This window comes from Lepidochelys kempii, chromosome 7, assembly GCF_965140265.1.
Source record: "Lepidochelys kempii isolate rLepKem1 chromosome 7, rLepKem1.hap2, whole genome shotgun sequence".
In the NCBI taxonomy this organism is placed as follows: Eukaryota; Metazoa; Chordata; order Testudines; family Cheloniidae; genus Lepidochelys; species Lepidochelys kempii.
In genome coordinates, this window is record NC_133262.1 from 54,326,322 (window position 1) to 54,345,336 (window position 19,015).

General features: G+C 46.1%; 1 protein-coding gene across 1 annotated transcript in view; it reads right to left on the reverse strand.

The window, feature by feature from the left end:
• SYNPO2L (synaptopodin 2 like) overlaps positions 1-18,750 on the reverse strand; it is a 62,075-nt gene extending 43,325 nt beyond the window's left edge. Inside the window, exon 1 of the mRNA XM_073354753.1 lies at positions 18,646-18,750. Coding sequence (XP_073210854.1) covers positions 18,646-18,750 — 105 coding nt within the window. The remainder of the gene's footprint in view (positions 1-18,645) is intronic.
• Between the last annotated feature and the right edge of the window lie 265 nt (positions 18,751-19,015).

Consider the following 19,015-nt stretch of genomic DNA (forward strand, 5'->3'; position numbering starts at 1 on the left):
ATTCCAATGGGCAGCGGAGACTGCAGGAACTGTGGGATAGCTATCCACAGTGCAATGCTCCGGAAGTCGACTCTAGCCTCGGTACTGTGGAAGCACTCCGCCGAGTTAATGCACTTAACGCACTTAGAGCATTTTCTGTGGGGACACAAACACTCGAATATATAAAACCGATTTCTAAAAAACTGACTTCTATAAATTCGACCTTATTCCGTAGTGTAGACATACCCTAAGGCCACTTCTGAATGAGTGCATCCATCCAGGGGTTTACTGTGCTTTAGCATATGTGCATTAATCTCACAGCTTTAGTTAATTTGTCTTCACTTTCCTAAATATCCCCATGTAGATAAGCCCTTAGTTGCTGCTCTCTGTGCTCCCTCTAGTTGTGATCATTAGCATGAAAGGTAAAAGTGACCTCCCTTCTACCACAGCCCTAGGAATAAAAGAAAAGGAGTACTTGTGGCACCTTAGAGACTAACAAATGTATTTGAGCATAAGCTTTCATGAGCCACAGCTCACTTCATCGGATGCGTGCAGTAGAAAATACAGTGGGGAGATTTTACATACACAGAGAACATGAAACAATGGGTGTTAACATACACACTGTAACGAGAGTGATCAGGTAAGGTGAGCTATTACCAGCAAGGGGGACGGACGGACAGACACCTTTTGTAGTGATAATCAAGGTGGGCCATTTGTAGCAGTTGACAAGAATGTGTGAGGAACAGTGGGGGGGGGGGGAATAAACATGGGGAAATAGTTTTACTTTGTGTAATGCCACATTCACTCCCAGTCTTTATTTAAGCCTAAGTTAATTGTGTCCAGTTTACAAATTAATTGCAATTCAGCAGTCTCTCCTTGGAGTCTGTTTTTGAAGTTTTTTTGTTGAAGAATTGCAACTTTTAGGTCTGTAATTGAGTGACCAAAGAGATTGAAGTGTTCTCCGACTGGTTTTTGAATGTTATAATTCTTGTCCTCTGATTTGTGTCCATTTATTCTTTTACGTAGAGACTGTCCAGTTTGGCCAATGTATATGGCAGAGGGGCATTGCTGGCACATGATGGCATATATCACATTGGTAGATGTGCAGGTAAACGAGCCTCTGATAGTGTGGCTGATGTGATTAGGCCCTATGATGGTGTTCCCTGAAGAGATATGTGGACACAGTTGGCAACGGGCTTTGTTGCAAGGATAGATTCCTGGGTTAGTGTTTTTGTTGTGTGGGTGGCTGGTGAGTATTTGCTTCAGGTTGGGGGGCTGTGTGCTAGCAATGACTGGCCTGTCTCTCAAGATCTGTGAGAGTGATGGGTCATCCTTCAGGATAGGCTGTAGATCCTTGATGATGCATTGGAGAGGTTTTAGTTGGGGGCTGAAGGTGATGGCTAGTGGTGTTCTGTTATTTTCTTTGTTGAGCCTGTCCTGTAGTGGGTGACTTTTGGGTACTCTTCTGGCTCTGTCAATCTGTTTCTTCACTTCAGCAGGTCGGTATTGTAGTTGTAAGAATGCTTGATAGAGATCTTGTAGGTGTTTGTCTCTGTCTGAGGGGTTGGAGCAAATGCGGTTGTATCTTAGAGCTTGGCTGTGAACGATGGATCGTGTGGTGTGGTCTGGATGAAAGCTGGAGGCATGTAAGTAAGCATAGCGGTCAGTAGGTTTCCGGTATAGGGTGGTTTTTATATGACCATCGCTTATTAGCATCGTAGTGTCCAGGAAGTGGATCTCTTGTGTGGACTGGTCCAGGCTGAGGTTGATGGTGGGATGGAAATTGTTGAAATCATGGTGGAATTCCTCAAGGGCTTCTTTTCCATGGGTCCAGATGATGAAGATGTCATCAATGTAGCGCAAGTAGAGTAGGGGCATTAGGGGATGAGAGCTAAGGAAGCGTTGTTCTAAGTCAGCCATAAAAATGTTGGCATACTGTGCGGCCATGCAGGTACCCATAGCAGTGCCACTGATTTGAAGGTATATATTGTCCCCAAATGTGAAATAGTTATGGGTGAGGACAAAGTCACAAAGTTCAGCCACCAGGTTTGCTGTGACATTATCGGAGATACTGTTCCTGACGGCTTGTAGTCCATCTTTGTGTGGAATGTTGGTGTAGAGGGCTTCTACATCCATAGTGGCTAGGATGTTTTTTTCAGGAAGGTCACCGATGGATTGTAGTTTCCTCAGGAAGTCAGTGGTGTCTAGAAGACAGCTGGGAGTGCTGGTAGTTTGGGGCCTGAGGAGGGAGTCTACATAGCCAGACAATCCTGCTGTCAGGGTGCCAATGCCTGAGATGATGGGGCGTCTAGGATTTCCAGGTTTATGGATCTTGGGTAGCAGATAGAATATCCCAGGTCGTGGTTCCAGGGGTGTGTCTGTGCGGATTTGTTCTTGTGCTTTTTCAGGGAGTTTCTTGAGCAGATGGTGTAGTTTCTTTTGGTAACCTTCAGTGGGATCAGAGGGTAATGGCTTGTAGAATGTGGTGTTGGAGAGCTGCTGAGCAGCCTCTTGTTCATATTCCGACCTATTCATGATGACAACAGCACCTCCTTTGTCGGCCTTTTTGATTATGATGTCAGAGTTGTTTGATTACAATGTCAGAGTTGTTTCTTGAATAAAGACTGGGAGTGGATGTGTCATTACACAAAGTAAAACTATTTCCCCATGTTTATTCCCCCCTCCCCACCCTCCACTGTTCCTCAGACGTTCCTGTCAACTGCTGGAAATGGCCACCTTGATTATCACAACAAAAGGTGTTCCCCCCTGCCCCCTGCTGGTAATAGCTCACCTTACCCGATCACTCTCGTTACAGTGTGTATGGTAACACCCATTGTTTCATATTCTCTGTGTATATAAAATCTCCCCACTGTATTTTCTACTCCATGCATCAGATGAAGTGAGCTGTAGCTCACGTAAGCTTATGCTCAAATAAATTTGTTAGTCTCTAAGGTGCCACAAGTCCTCCTTTTCTTTTTGCGGATACAGACTAATACGGCTGCTACTCTGAAAACAGCCCTAGGAATATACCCCATCTTTTCTTTCTTTCATTACGCTGCCCGTTCCTCTAATTTATCACATTTCATCAGCAGAGGGAGGGAGAGGAAAGCAGTTAAGAAGGAAGAGAAAGCAAGGGATGAAAGAAAAATTGGTGAAGGCAACAAGTGAGGAAGACAGGAGGAGAGAAGTGATTGAGCAGAGAAGGAGAGCATGGAGGTAGGGCAGGGAGGAGAATCAGGAGAATTTTCCTTTTACAGGCCCATGGAGATGAAAGGACCAAGTGACTGCTGGATGTGTCACTGTGGATTTCAGCAGGGCTTTGGGAACAGAATTCAAGTGGGGGGTAGGAGGGAGTCAGATGTGGATTGGCAGCATCTGTCCTTCAGTGTGAACTATATTTAGATAGTGGTATGTGTGGGGTGATACAAGCTGGAGCACTAATAATGGAGATGTCCTGATTAAAACGCAGCAGTTTCGTGTCTAATCTGATCATGGCCAAGGGCCCTTCTCGAAGCCTTTCACCCAAGCTCCCTGCAACACTGCACCTCCAATCCAACACTGCACAGCCCTGGTTAAAAAGAGCTTGTGTCTAAGCCGTGGGTGGAGGAGAGCTGGAAAGCTAATTAAGCCATTAGGCAGAGCCTACAAAGAGGCACAGGAAGTTAGTAAGAGGGAGAGAGTAGGGTTGTTAACTTTGTAATATTTAAAAACCAGACACTCCAGCATAGGGTGACCATATTTCCCAAAGAGAAAACAGGACATTGCGTGGGGCTAGCCTGAGCCCTCCTGCAGGGCTGGCCTGAACCACTCGCCCGAGCCCTTTTCCTGGCCCAAGCCACACGCCTGAGCCTTCCCCCCCTCCTCCTTGCGCAGGACTGGCATCGCTGCTTGCTCAAGCCCTGCCTGCCCCCCGCACGAGGCTGGCATCACTGGTCCCCATCCTCCTGCACATTCCTCCACACCCCACTTTTTTGACAAAAGTGGCCATTTGTCCCGATTGCTCTTATGAACTGACCAAGTTAGCAAAAACAAATAAGACAAATGCCCACTTTTGCCCCCCCCTCAAAAAAAATCGGGACAGGGCTTAAAAAAGGGACTGTCCCAGCCAAAACTGGATGTACGGTCACCCTACTCCATCAGGAGTGTTGGTATCTACCTGGCCCTGCCCCTGCCTCCCGAGGCCCTGCCCTACCTCTTCCTCCAAGGCTCCACCCTGCCTCGCCTCTTCCCCAAAGCCCCGCCCCCATTTGCTTCTCTTCACCCCAGCCCCCATTGCTTTCCACTTTCCCCCTTTACTCCCACCCATGCCTGGGTTGGAAGGGACTCACCTGTGGAGCTGGGCTGGGAGCTGGGGGCTAGTGTGGTTCATAACGTGGCACCTCCCCCTGCCCCGTGTTGACTGGACTTTGGGTGGCTGGCATAGGCACTGACTCCATGGGTGCTCCAGGGTTGGAGCACCCACGGAAAAAAATTAGCAGGTGCTTAGCACCCACAGGTAGCCAGTTCCCTCTCTCCCACCCAGCACCTCCTACCCGCCAGTAGCCCCATCGATCAATTCCTCCCACTCCCTCCCAGCGCCTCCTGCCTGCCGTGATCAGCTGTTTTTCAGTGTGCAGAAGGCACTGGGGTGGGGAGGGGAGGAGGAGGAGCGGGGATGAGGCATGCCGGAAGGGGCAGAGCAAAGGCGGGGAGAGATGGGGTGGGGCTTCAGGGAAGGAGTGGAGTGGGGGTGGGACACTCCCAGGAAAAAAGAGGAAGCAAGTGGTTGTGGTGTCCGGTCAGTAGATCTGGACACTTTCCAGTTGAAAACTGGGCATCTGACAACCTTAGGACCTGCTGAGGGCTCCCTAAGACTGTAAGAATACGGCTGTATATTGTACAAGGATGATGTGAACCGACATTATAAATAAACTGCACCGGATGTTTTACCAGCACAAGGGTCTCTGAGCAGTTTGTGGACTTGAGCAGAGGCAGGAGCAAGTGGGTCCTGCCACAAGGTGGTTGTGTTAAATTTCAGTGAACATACGTTGGTTTAAATTGAAGTATTCCCCTACAGCACTGGAAACACAAATAGCCTTGTGTTAGAGCAGGCAGCGAGTGAAACTGACCAGCCTGCTTTCAGTAGCCAAGATGAGGGATAGCAAAAATTAAAACAAGGCGCATCAATGGTGAAAAGTGAACTACACTTGTAAAGTTATTTCCGAGTTAGTAATGGAAGGTCTTATTAGTGACATGAACAAGGGAATTTTTGTGATATACAGGGCCTGATTCTGATCTCACACACACCCCTGATTTCTACTGGTTGGCAGCACGTTAGGAGAATCAGTCCCATTGTTTTTATTTAGTCTGACAGTCCGTTCAAACAGAAAGCAGCAGGCATAGGTCACTCTGAGAAGACAGTATGGATGGCTGAGATTACCAGAATCTCTGGTCTTCTCAGCCAAAAGCTCAGCTCAAGCCTGGAAGCTGAAAACAGATCTGTACACGGAGCTAACCTCAGAAGATCGAAAGAAAGCTCTGAAGATAAAGGTTTTCGATTACTTCATTGGGGAGAGAAGATGAGAACTGAGTGAGATACAGCAACGCTGCCAAGCAAGAATGCCATTTACACTAGAATAGCTACTGAAAGCATTAGATAAGTACTTGACCCGAAACAGAACGAAGCAGCAAGATATCAGGTTTTTATATGAAGGCTGGAGTCAAATGCATGTCAGCAAGCTGAGAGCCCCAGCTTTTGCAATACAAACGATTCATTGAGCAGAAACCAGATCATGTGTGGCATTCCCAAGATCCACTTGCAGGTCAGATTCTGCTCCCATTGACATCAGTGGAGGCGGGATCAAACCCTCAGAGGACTATTGCTCAGAGAAGCAGATCTAGCCCCAGATAAATGCCTCTTCATAGGGAGCAGGACTTTGCTGCTGTGGAAAGAGAAAGTGAGGGAAACTTGAACCTGAGATGGACAGAGCACAGTGAGAACAGGAATATGAGAGATCTAGAATGCCATGAGAAGGGGTGGGAAAAATGCCCAATCGATGGGCAAGAAGTGTGGGGGACAGAACCACTCTGAGTCAGTGCCACATTTACAGCAGGAAGACGAAAGCTGGAGGAACTCAATGGCTTGAGGGACTGGTAGCAGTTTCATATAACAGACTTTCACCTGTCAGTTGCTGGTTGGAATGCAGCTCTGGGGTCTGATTGCGCCTTGTGTTACTACAGTTTTTATGCCAGTATAACTGCACTGAACACATTGGAGTTACCGTGGTGTAAAAGTGGAGTAATAAGGCCCATGACAAGAGGGGCCAAAAGTTGTTGGCCTTTGATTGGTGACCTACATGGAAAGTGTCTGGTGGTTTCAGCCCAGGGCCTGAGGACTGCAGAAACAGGCACCACAGTTGTCATTTATGATTCTTCTTTCTGGCAGCAGAGGGGCCAAAGCCGGAATGGTCATTAAGCTTAAATTACTCTCTGGGTGATTCCTCCGGGGGCACAGTGATAAAGCATTGTGAGACACATCACATTGCCACATGCCACACGTATTCTGGGGATAAACTGGTAACCTCAGTCTCCAGAGCTGTCAATATGTAATGTTTTGCCAGCACTAAATTAACACAACATGTTATAAATAGCACAGGCTGGTGCAGTGCAGGGAAAGGCAGAAGAGCACAGGGTGGATTACACCAAACACAATAAAATCATGCCTGTGTGCCCAAAGCCAGCCCAGGGACCCAGACAATACCTGCACTTCCCAAGAATGCCAACTACTAGCTTGGTGCCCCAGTTTTGAATATAACACCAGGAACGACAAGGAGAGGAAAAACTAGTCTGCAGAAATGGCACCAAGTGCTGGTGCCACATAGTAAAAGCATTCTGCAGTAAATAGGTAAATGCAAGCTTAAAATCACAATCCTTGCAAACAAAATTGCTTTCAGCTGGCATCCACCAGCAACACAGGCAGCGGCACGGATCACAGTTTACCACCACAATACTTTTAGTCTGAGAGACAATGAGGGCCGAGAACAAAACATCTCTACCAATCATACTAGTAGAATATGAAGATGTGATCCCAGGAGATGAACACAGGTGTGGTAAAATCACCTTGCAAATTCACAGTGCTCTTGTGTGTACCACAAGGCTAACAAAATGCAGAGTGCCACTGGCCCTAGTGGAGCACCTAAATAAAGAACCTGTTGAGAAGGGACATGGTTGCTTTGATTGGAGCACGCACTGTGTGGATCTGTAGCGCAGTGGTGGTGAGGAACCCATCAAAAACTCTTTCCCAGATGCGGGCAATAAGGCAAAGGCAACATCCATCTCTAGTACTCAGGATGGCTCCTGGTACACAGAGCTGGCAGGAACCTTCAGGTGCCTCATGACCTTTTGGCTGGCAGCATTAGGTATGGATTCATGGAGGAAATCAGATCAGCCTTTGGGGGCTTCCACTACAATTGCTGACAGCCATCCACTAAAGGGACTTCTGGGCCTCCTAGGGGATAGTAGCATCTACCTGGCTGTGAGTGGACAGGCTATAAGGGATGGAGCCATCAGAGACTGCTTCAGCACAAAGCTGGGATAGTTCTTAGACAGTGGGCAAAAAACTAAGAAGTAACAGTCAGCATGGATCCTACAGGGAGGGGAACGGGATTCAAAATGGAAGAGTTTGAGAAAGAGACCTGGAAGTGGAATTATCCCTGAGGGCAAATTGTGAGGAGCTAACTAGGTGAATTAGTGGGAGTTACTGAGCAGCTGTATCATGACACTGAATACATAGAATCATAGAATCATAGAATATCAGGGTTGGAAGGGACCCCAGAAGGTCATCTAGTCCAACCCCCTGCTCAAAGCAGGACCAATTCCCAGTTAAATCATCCCAGCCAGGGCTTTGTCAAGCCTGACCTTAAAAACCTCTAAGGAAGGAGATTCTACCACCTCCCTAGGTAACGCATTCCAGTGTTTCACCACCCTCTTAGTGAAAAAGTTTTTCCTAATATCCAATCTAAACCTCCCCCATATCACATATTTATATGATTTAAGAACTGGTCCTGATTTCACAGCAAAACTAATACAAAGAGCATGGAACAGTCTCTCTCCGATTTTGCATATCCTTGTCCAGCCATCCCTCTAATCTTTTTATTCCATTTTGAGATGGTGTGTCCATGTGCGTGCTCTTTCCTTGCCCTTAATCCTGAGCACTGGTGATGCCCAGGGAATCGAGAGCTGGACCATCAGTTGAGGTAAATTGGTTATGCAGATTTGCACCAGCTGTGGATCTGGTTCTCCGTGTACAGTTCACCTTCTGCCCTGGGCCTGACAATCCTAACTCTTCACCTCATCTGGGAGGAACGGAGCTATTCCAGGAGTCTCCTGCAAAGCCATTCTGTTCCTAAAGCTCAGCAGCAGGGCTGATCCTACCCGGTGTTACCCTCATGCTGGGTGCCTAGCTTGCAGTGCTCTCATGCTCAAGATGCCTGTGCGACCACACACCCTGCGTGGCTCTCTGAGCTTTCTGTAGATACACCATGAACTGAGTTCCACAAGCCTGCTTCCTAAATACCTTCTGAGTGGTGGCCACAGCACCTGCCTAACTGCTGAAAAGCCATAAAACAAGTTCAGGAGCACTCTGAAAGCTGGTAAGGGCAACTGGGCCCTTTCCACTGTGCAGCCTGGATGTATTGGGCATGTCGAGGCCAGAGCTTCTGGCCTCTATCTATTATACTGCCAGCAACATTGTTTCTGTGCCACAGTGTGTTAGGGCAGCTCCCACTGGCTGCGGTTCACCACTCCAGGCCAATGGGAGCTGCGGGAAGGGCAGCCAGTACGTCCTTTGGCCCCCGCCGCCTCCCGCAGCCCCCATTGGCCTGGAGCGGCAAACTGCGACCAGTGGGAGCCGCGATCTGCCGAACCTGCGGACGCGGCAGATAAACAAACCAGTCCGGCCCGGCAGGGGCTTTCCCTGAACAAGCGGCGGACCGGCTTTGAGAACCACTGTGTTAGGGCATCCATCTGTTTAGCTCATTAATAAAATTGGTTGCCTCTTTAGCTTGACTTTTGGTGCAGCTTTCCCAGCTGTATGTTAAAACATTTACCCTTTTCTACTGTGGGTTTCCCAGGCATTATTGAATTCCAACATGTTTCCTTTAACTCGCTCTTCATTTCCACCACGTTTGAGAGTTGTGATGCTGCCCTTCCTCCACGCCAGGGCCATACCTTACGTATGGCTTTACCATACAGGCATTACAGCTGATTGCCTATGTGGAGCAAAATAGTCACTAAGTGTCTCTGTGCTTGGCTGTGAGCTGCTAGGCGCAGATATCTGCCAGTTAACCTATGGTACGAGTCAACCCTAAAGCTGGCCCTGTCACAATTTAATATTGGTGCTTCAGACCGGCTGATAGTAATAGGGTCACTGGATCCTGGGCACAGTTGAGTAGAGGGAGCCATGTTCATCTCCCTGATCCTGAGACCAGCCTGGTTGCCCCTTGGTATAGTTTAGAGCAGTCTCAGGGCTGCTTTAAATTACATCAGACTGCCTATGGTCCCCAGGGACTGATTGCCAGAGTGCAGCTCACTCTGAACATGTCCCTTAAACCAGCTGTGGAAGATGGGGTGGCATAGAAGCCAGCTATGCCAGTTCTGCATCAGCTAGGCCCAGCATGGGGAGCCAACTGCTCTCTCCCCCTTTGTGCTGCCTGGAGTGGGGCTCACAACTGACCCCTTCATGTAGCCACGAGGTTTAAAACACCTACTCAAGCTATGTATTCTCCTTGTAAGACGACTTGGTCTCTGTATGGAGAAGCAGCTTCAAATCCCACTTTTAACCTGTTTCTTTATTCAGTTGAGGCAAACTCAGTGACTGCATGTTGGAAAGAACAGTTTACAACATGTGTACCCACTGATGAGGTCTAAATTAGTTGCAGCTTTAAAGAAAGTTCTTGGCATCACCGAGAACAGCTCAACAAAAATATTGGCTCAAGGTACAGCAGTGGTAGAACAAACAATAAAAAAAACAAATAAGATTGTATGATGTATTAGGAAAGGGACAGAGAATAATAAGAAAAGTATTCTAATGCCATTAATACATGTCTGATACAGCCTGCGTTCAGTTTTCTACATCTTGTCTCAAGTCACAGTAGATATGAAAAGGGTCCAGGGAACAGCAATAAAAATGATTAAACATATCAAGGGCTTCCATATGCAGAGGACATTAAAAAAAACTAGGATGTTTACTTGACAAAGCAGAAGATTAAGAGGAACTATGAGAATGGTGCTTTTATGATATAAAATAATGAGTAGTGCAGTGCAAGTCAGCCAGGCACACCAATTTACCTTGCCTTATAAAGCAAGAGCAGAGGGCTCTACTCAAGTTAAACAGGAACTGGCGACAAGGAAATACTACTGTGACAGGTTGAGGTCACAGAGACCCCCTTGGAACTGCCACCTGAGGTGCTGTCACTACCTCTCAGCGCATCTTCCTGGCCAGCTTGGGACTTCAGTACCCTGTCTTGTTGAGCCAGACACGCTAGCCTGCTGCAACACAGACCCAGGTCTGAACCCTGTCCCGCAAAAGCTGCAGACTTAACTGAAAACAGCATAAGAAGTGCTCCTGTCTCTAGCACCCAGACACCCAGCTCCCCTTGGGATCCAAACCCCCAATAAATCCATTTTACTCTGTATAAAGCTTATACAGCGTAAACTCATAAATTGTCTTCCCTCTATAACATGGATAGAGATATGCACAGCTGTTTGCTCCTCCAGGTATTACTTACTTACTCTGGGTTAATTAATAAACAAAAGTGATTTTATTAAGTATAAAAAGTAGGATTTAAGTGGTTCCAAGTAATAACAGGCGGAACAAAGTTAGTTACCAAGCAAAATAAAACAACCACACACAAGTCTATACAGTAGGAAACTAAATGCATTGTAATCTCACCCTCAGTGATGTTCCAATAAGATTCTTTCACAGACTAGACTCCTTTCTAGGCCCAATCCTTTCCCCTGGTACAGTCCTTGTTCCAGCTCAGGTGGTAGCTAGGGGATTTCTCATGACCACAGCCCCCTTTGTTCTGTTCCACCCCCTTTTATAGCTTTGGCACAAGGTGGGAATCTTTTGTCTTTCTGGGTCTCCACTCCTCCTTCTAAATGGAAAAACACCAGGTTTAAGATGGATTCCAGTATCAGGTGACATCGTCACATGTCCTGTGAGACCCCCCAAGCCATCATTTTTTCTGGCCTGACTCACAGGAAGGTTTGCAAGTAAACAGAGCCATCTACAATCAATTGTCCTGGTTAATGGGAACCATCAAGATTCCAAACCACCATTAATGGCCCACACTTTGCATAATTAGAATAGGACCTCAGAGTTATATTTCATATTTCTAGTTTCAGATACAAGAATGGTACATTCATACAAATAGGATGAACGCACTCAGTAGATTATAAGTGACATAATGTTACCTTACAAGAGACCTTTTCCATGAAGCATATTCCAGTTACATTATATTCACACTTATTAGCGTATTTTTATAAAATCATATGGAGTGCAACGTCACACCGTCCTCCTGAACTTACTGCCAGAGATGTGGACACTCTCCAGGGTGGAGGCAGTATACCTAAAATTCCTCTTTGGGCTCCCCTCTGGGGCAGACACTACTGTGTCCCCCAAAAGGGAAGGTGACTCTGATCCAGCTGTGGGCTCACAGCTACCAGCTTTGACAGACCCTTTAATGGCCAGCAAAATCCCGCCCCCACTTTCACTCAGGTTGGGCATACTTCCAGCTACAGAGTCCTTGTGGTCTGTTCCCACTGCAGCTGTCCCCAGGACCCCAACTTCCACCTCCAGGATACAGATCTCTGTGCACCTCCATGACAGCCTGTTCATGCGTCTGGGTCTCAATTTGTGCTTTTCTCTGGGCCTCAGTTGCTTTGTCTTTTAAGTCCAGGGTTTGCTGGTGGGTAGCCTTTTCTTTTTCCAGGGCAGCGTTTCCCCGGGCAAATTGCACATCAATTTCCATTTGTCTTCCCTTGAGACTGTCACTTGATGGGCTGGGACTCCCTCAGAACCCCCTCCTGCCAGAACAGGCACCCCTCCACTCCTGTCTTGCTGAGTTAGACACTCCAGTCAGCTTCAGCACAGACCCAGAGGTTGGGCCACACCCCACTGCAGTTCACTGAAACTGAGATCCATTCAGCTTAGGGGCTTCTTAGTTAACAGAGACTTTCCCAGTGCCCCGTGTTCAGCCTTTCCGGGCAATCTGCAACCTGTGCAGTTCTAGCACCTTCTGATCTTCACTTCTTACTTATTTTGCTTACTTTTTTGTCCCTATTTCCTGAAAATAAACAGAAAATAACAAACCGGTAACCTGTCTGTTCTCCAGCCAGCACACGTAAAACTCACTTAAAATCACTACCAGCATTTCAAAGCAATCAGCTGTGCACAGACCCTGCTCGCTGTGCCACTGTGACAGGTTGGGTCACAGAGACCCAGTGCTGAGACTACCTCTGAGCCCATTTTCCTGGCCAGCTTGGGACTTCAGTACCCTGTTTTGTTGAGCCAGACACACTAGCCTGCTGCAAACACAGACCCAGGTCTGAACCACGTCCCCCAAAAGCTGCAGACTTAACTGAAAAGAGCGTAAGAAGTGCTCCTGTCTCTAGCACCCAGACACCCAGCTCCCAATGGGATCCAAACCCCCAATAAATCTGTTTTACTCTGTATGAAGCTTATACAGGGTAAACTCATAAATTATCCGCCCTCTATAACACTGATAGAGAGATATGCACAGCTGTTTGCTCCCCCATGTATTAATTACTTACTCTGGGTTAATTAATAAACAAAAGTGATTTTATTAAGTATAAAAAGTAGGATTTAAGTGGTTCCAAGTAATAACAGACAAAACACTCTTTGGGTACCCTCATGGCCCCACAGTATGCCAACATTATTATGGCTGACTTAGAACAACGCTTCCTCAGCTCTTGTCCCCTAACACCCCTACTTTACTTGCGCTACATTGATGACATCTTCATCATCTGGACCCATGGGAAAGAGGCCCTTGAGGAATTCCACCATTTCAACAATTTCCATCCCAACATCAACCTCAGCCTGGACCAGTCCACATGTGAGATCCACTTCCTGGATACTACAGTGCAAACAAGCGATGGTCACATAAACACCACCCTATACCGGAAACATACTGACCGCTATACTTATCTACATGCCTCCAGCTTTCATCCAGACCACATCACACAATCCATTATCTACAGCCAAGCTCTAAGATACAACTGCATTTGCTCCAATCCCTCAGACAGAGACAAACAGGATCTCTATCAAGTGTTCTTAAAACTACAATACCCACCTGGTGCAGTGAAGAAACAGATTGACAGAGTCAGAAAGGTACCCAGAAGTCACCTACTACAGGACAGACCCAACAAAGAAAGTAATGGAACGCCACTAGCCGTCACCTTCAGTCCCCAACTAAAACCTCTCCAGCGCATCATCAAGAATCTACAACCTATCCTGAAGGACGATCCCTCACTCTCATAGATCTTGGGACACAGGCCAGTCCTTGCGACACAGGCCAGTCCTTGCTTACAGACAGCCCCCCAACCTGAAGCAAATACTCACCAGCAACTACACACCACACAACAAAAACACTAACCCAGGAACCTATCCCTACAACAAACCCCATTGCCAACTCTGTCCACATATCTATTCAGAGGACACCATCATAGGACCTAACCACATCAGCCACACCATCAGGGGCTCATGCACCTGCACATCTACCAATGTGATATATGCCATCGTGTGCCAGCAATGCCCCTCTGCCATGTACACAAAAGAATAAATGGACACAAATCAGAGGTCAAGAATTATAACATTCAAAAACCAGAAGGAGGACATTTCAATCTCCCTAGACACTCAATAACAGATTTAAAAGTGGCAATTCTTCAACAAAAAACCTTCAAAAACAGACTCCAACAAGAAACTTTAGAACTGGAATTAATTTGCAAACTGGACACCATCAAATTAGGCCTAAATAAAGACTGGGAGTGGATGGGTCACTACAAAAACTAAAAATTAATTTCCCCATGCTAATTTCCCCCTACGTTACTCATACCTTCTTGTCAACTGTTTGAAATGGGCCACCCTGATTACCACTGCAAAAGTGATTTTTCCTCCTATTGATAATAGTGTAAGCAGAGTCAGGATGACGCTGACATCTGGTGGTGAGTTGTGGTGGGTTGTGGAAAAGAACTTCAGGGGCTGATCTCATTTGCATAGGCACACCCACCCAGCCTAGATGGTCACTTTGGCTGCTGTGGGATCCCCAGTTTATCTGTTATTGGGGCAGGAAGAATAAAGTGTTATTATCCTAATTATGTGAATCAATATGTGTTATTATCCTAATTATGTGAATCAATTATGTGGACAGTGGAACTGTACTTGGCTTTTTGTTATGATGGAGGGACTCACCATCAACTAAGTAGCACTCGCTAGGCAAGGGACCTGGGTTCCAAAACTCAGTGACTAGAGAGAGGTTGGGGATAGGTCTTTATACTTTGTGGTATGGGTCCCTTCTAAGGGCCCTAAATGCCAACTGTACCTCCTTTCTCTACTGTGTAATAGTAGAGCTAATTTTGATTCTACTAGGAGTCTGGTTATAGATTGTAGAGCTGAATTCACTTTGGGCTAATGATACACCAGCACTGGGGTTTCTCTACTATGAGCTGAAATCACTGAGCACTGTGTTAAGTAGTAGGGGGCCTGAAGATATATTGGTGAGCAGCTTGCTTGATGGCTACTGGGGAGGAGCAGCTGGTGGAGAGGAGTGGCTGGTGGTGAAAGCTGTAGCAGAAACTCATGGAGAGGCGGGACAGTCAGCTGTCAGAGCATGTAAGGCGCCCCTTTACTCCTCCCCCCCATTTCCACATAGACTGGTGGGGGCGGAGGGTTTAAAACTCTGCAGATGAACTTTTGAACTCTGGACTCACCAAGGACAGAGACTGAGACTTTTGGGTTGTTGGACTTTGGGGTTGTTGGACTTTTGGGACTTTGGGTGACTTTTGGGTTGCTGGACTCAAGAACCAAAGGGAAAGGACACGACTCAATTTGCTTAGGGTGGGTTTTTGTTCATGGGTTGTGTTATGAATCCTGTTGGTGGTGTTTCCCCAACATAAGGCCACATTGTTTCTCTCTGTTATTAAAAGGCTTTTGCTACATTCAGACTCTGTGCTTAAGAGGGGAAGTATTGCCTCTTAGAGGTGCACGGGGGGGAGTGGGTGATATATATTTGTCCCAGGTCACTGGATGGGGGCTCAAGCCGGTTTTGCATTGTGTTATTTGAACGGAACTGCTAGATACTGAACCTGGCCCTTGTTGCTGCCAACTCTGACAGGCAGAAGGGTTACAATAGCCTACTTCCACTTGAATTGTCTCGTTAGAACTGACCGCCTACTTGGTAAGGCATCTTTTCATGTACTGTGTATATATATTCTGCCTACTGTATTTTCCACTCCATGCATCTGATGAAGTGAGTTTTAGCCCACGAAGACTTATGCCCAAATAAATTTGTTAGTCTCTAAGGTGCCACAAGTACTCCTTGTTGTTGTTTTTTAGAAAGAAAAAAGTAAGTTATCACGCAAAATAAAATAAAATACCCAAGTCTAAGCCTAATACAGTAGAAAACTGAATACAGATGAAATCTCACCCTCAGAGATGTTTCAATAAGCTTCTTTCACAGACTAGACTCCTTTCTAGTCTGGGCCCAATCCTTTCCCCTGGTACAGTCCTTGTTCCAGCTCAGGTGGTAGCTAGGGGATTTATCTGCCACCTCCTTTGTTTTGTTCCACCCCCTTATATACCTTTGGCATAAGGTGGGAATCTTTTGTCTTTCTGGGTCCCCACCCCTCCTTCTAAATGGAAAAGCACCAGGTTTAAGATGGATTCCAGCACCAGGTGATATGGTCACATGTCCTGTGAGACCCCGCCCAGCCTTCATTTTTTCTGGCCTGACTCACAGGAAGGCTTGCAAGAAAACAGAGCCATCTACAGTCAATTGTCTTGGTTAATGGGAGCCATCAAGATTCCAAACCACCGTTAATGGCCCACACTTTGCATAATTACAATAGGACCTCAGAATATTTGATATTTCTAGTTTCAGATACAAGAATGATACATTTGTACAAATAGGATGAATACGTTCAGTAGATTATAAGCTTTGTAATAAGAAAAGTAGTACTTGTGGCACCTTAGAGACTAACACATTTATTTTAGCATAAGCTTTCGTGAGCTACAGCTGTTAGTCTCTAAGGTGCCACAAGTACTCCTTTTCTTTTTGCGGATACAGACTAACACGGCTGCTACTCTGAAACTTTGTAATGATACCTTACAAGAGACCTTTTCCATGAAGCATATTCCAGTTACATTATATTCACACTTATTAGCATATTTTCATAAAATTATATGGAGTGCAACATCACAACTACTTATGCAATGTTTAATTAGTGTGTGGAACCTCTTGCTGCATGATATTAATGGGACAAATACTGTAACTAAATAAGGTTTTAGTCAGACAAGTAAAGAATTAGATGTTCACAATAATCAGTTGTTTATAGTTAGGGTATAGTTAAAAGGACTATCAATTCTCATACCTCAGGGCATAAGCTGATCACCAACTGAGATGAGAGAGTTTTTCTCCATAGTACACTGTTAGATAATTAGATGTACTATGGCCATTTTAAACCTTCCTATAAAGCATCCAACATTGGCCACTGCAAGAAATTGGATATAAGACTGAACTGACCATCAGCCTGACCCGGTATGGCAATTCCTATGTGCCTGTGTAACCTCCATTCATTTATCATGCTTGGCTCATTTCCACTTATTAGGCCCAGATTTGTCTCTGACCTAGTTGCCACTTCATTACAAAGTGTGCTGGTATATAGAAGCAATCTGATACTATCTCCATGGGTATGAATCCTGCTGTAGGGTTCCTACAATGGTTTTCCTAATCAGTATCTGATCACTGAAATCCCCTATGATCACAGCACTGGACTTTTTTGTAGGCCTCCCCCTTTATCTGCACAAACATTTCCTAGTATCTACAGCACAGTCATATCCATAACATCTATAGCATCATCTCAAAGTTCCTGTTTCATTCCTGCTTTATCCTTCCTTTCCCCATCCAAACAGTTTCTGCTGTGTGAGCCACAACGCTAATCATATTTTTGTATGCTAATACAATGTTTTTCTATTTTCATCTTGGCACCCCACTTTCTCAGAGACCTCCTTTCTTTGTCAGCTCTGAGTTCACTGACAATTCCTTCCTATCTATCTAAGTTTCTGTGCCACACTCATCACTGCACTATCTGAATGCCATACCATCCAACCTGGGGAGGCCTGACTTCAATGACAGCTCTCTTCCTGACTGCATGTGACAGGCCCAGCTGCATTGATAGTCCCTTCCCAAGTGCCATGCAATTTGGCAACAGAAATAACCCCAGACTCTGCATAGTTTATGGGGATGCCAAAAATCCTATTCTCACAGAACCTCTGGATAGCTAGGCCTACGGGTGTTGGCTTTGTTTCTCCACAGCACACTGAGTTCGTGAGGAAGTTCTCTCTTTGGTGATCATCATCTTTCCCTATTTTAGAGACCTGTGCCTGGGGACCAAGCTAAGCTATTCTATGCCATTTGGCTGAACTTATACAGAATGTGCCCTTCTTCAATGCTCTTCCACAGGGACAGGCTTCCTAAGAAACCAGAAGCTGCTGGTTATAGCACCTTCCTGCCCTTGCTGCAGGTGACACTGCCATGGCATCCTCAAATATCCTTGGGTCAAGGCTAAGGCAGCAGTTGTGAATTAATAAAGCAGAGGGATTTTTTTTTCTAGCTGTCATTCTTTAACACTGCTCAGTGATAACTTTGAACAGAGAAAAGAGAACTGCAGATCAGAAAGAATGCAATTCAAGGTTTGTCTTGATTCCTGTTTTATCCTCCCACCTCCTACCCTCAGTTTCTTGGAAACTGAACCAATAGCTGCTGCTCACATTCAGCTTAGAAAGCAATTATATAGCTTTTGCCAATACAGGAGACCCCCAGTAATTTGCACTGATGGCTTTGAGACCCATTGTGATGGTAGAATTCTGCAGTTCAGTGGACAAATATAGCTAAAGAAAAAGCATGAACACTGCATCACAAAATGGCTTTTGTTCCTTTCATTTGATCATTGTCAAATAGTTGTAATGATTTTCACACTTCATAATGTGCCGCTGGATGTATTATACAAGTCATGAAGCCTCAGTAATATGAGCTCTCACTCCTGCACTGTTGCTCCTGTTATATCTTTGCTTACAAGTGAGGAGAATTGTGCAGATTATAAAGTGTCCGGATTATCAAGGTTCTGCTGTAGAGAGCAGTGATGGGCATCAGTGGAAGAAAGGAGATCCTCGCCTGCCAGTTGCCTGTCTATTTCCAGCTCAATAACACACATTTCAGAACCCTCACCCTTCCCTGGGCACTGCCAGACCATCCCACCCAAGATCTCCTTTCAGATCCACAATGTTAATAGAACATTCCTTAATGACAGTGGGAGATGCCTGACTCTCCTAGCATATCTGGGATCAACTGCATAGCCTTGCTCTGGACAATTAACATCCTCCAGTCCTACCTTTGACACCTGAAGGGGTCTTTTCTGCTCAGAGCCCCCCTGCAGCCTGAAGCCCCAGGGGGCCCCTCCAGATAGCGTGACCAGCACCTCCTCTTCAGCTCCCATGACTTCAGCACTTTTTGTTTCTTTCCTTCTCTGATAACCTCTTCCACTTTTCAAAGCAAAACCTCAGCTCTTATGGGGTGGTGGCTCCCCCTTCCATCTCCACAAATGGAATCCACCGCCTCTGGAGTCCCCCGAAAAGCCCTCTCCTCACTTTGTCTCTCAAGCTCAGACACACGAGAGGAAAGTTCAGACCGATAAGCCCAGCCCTCCCTGCTCTTCTGCACTCTCAGCTGCTGTGCTGCCTATGATTAGGTATTTGATTCTG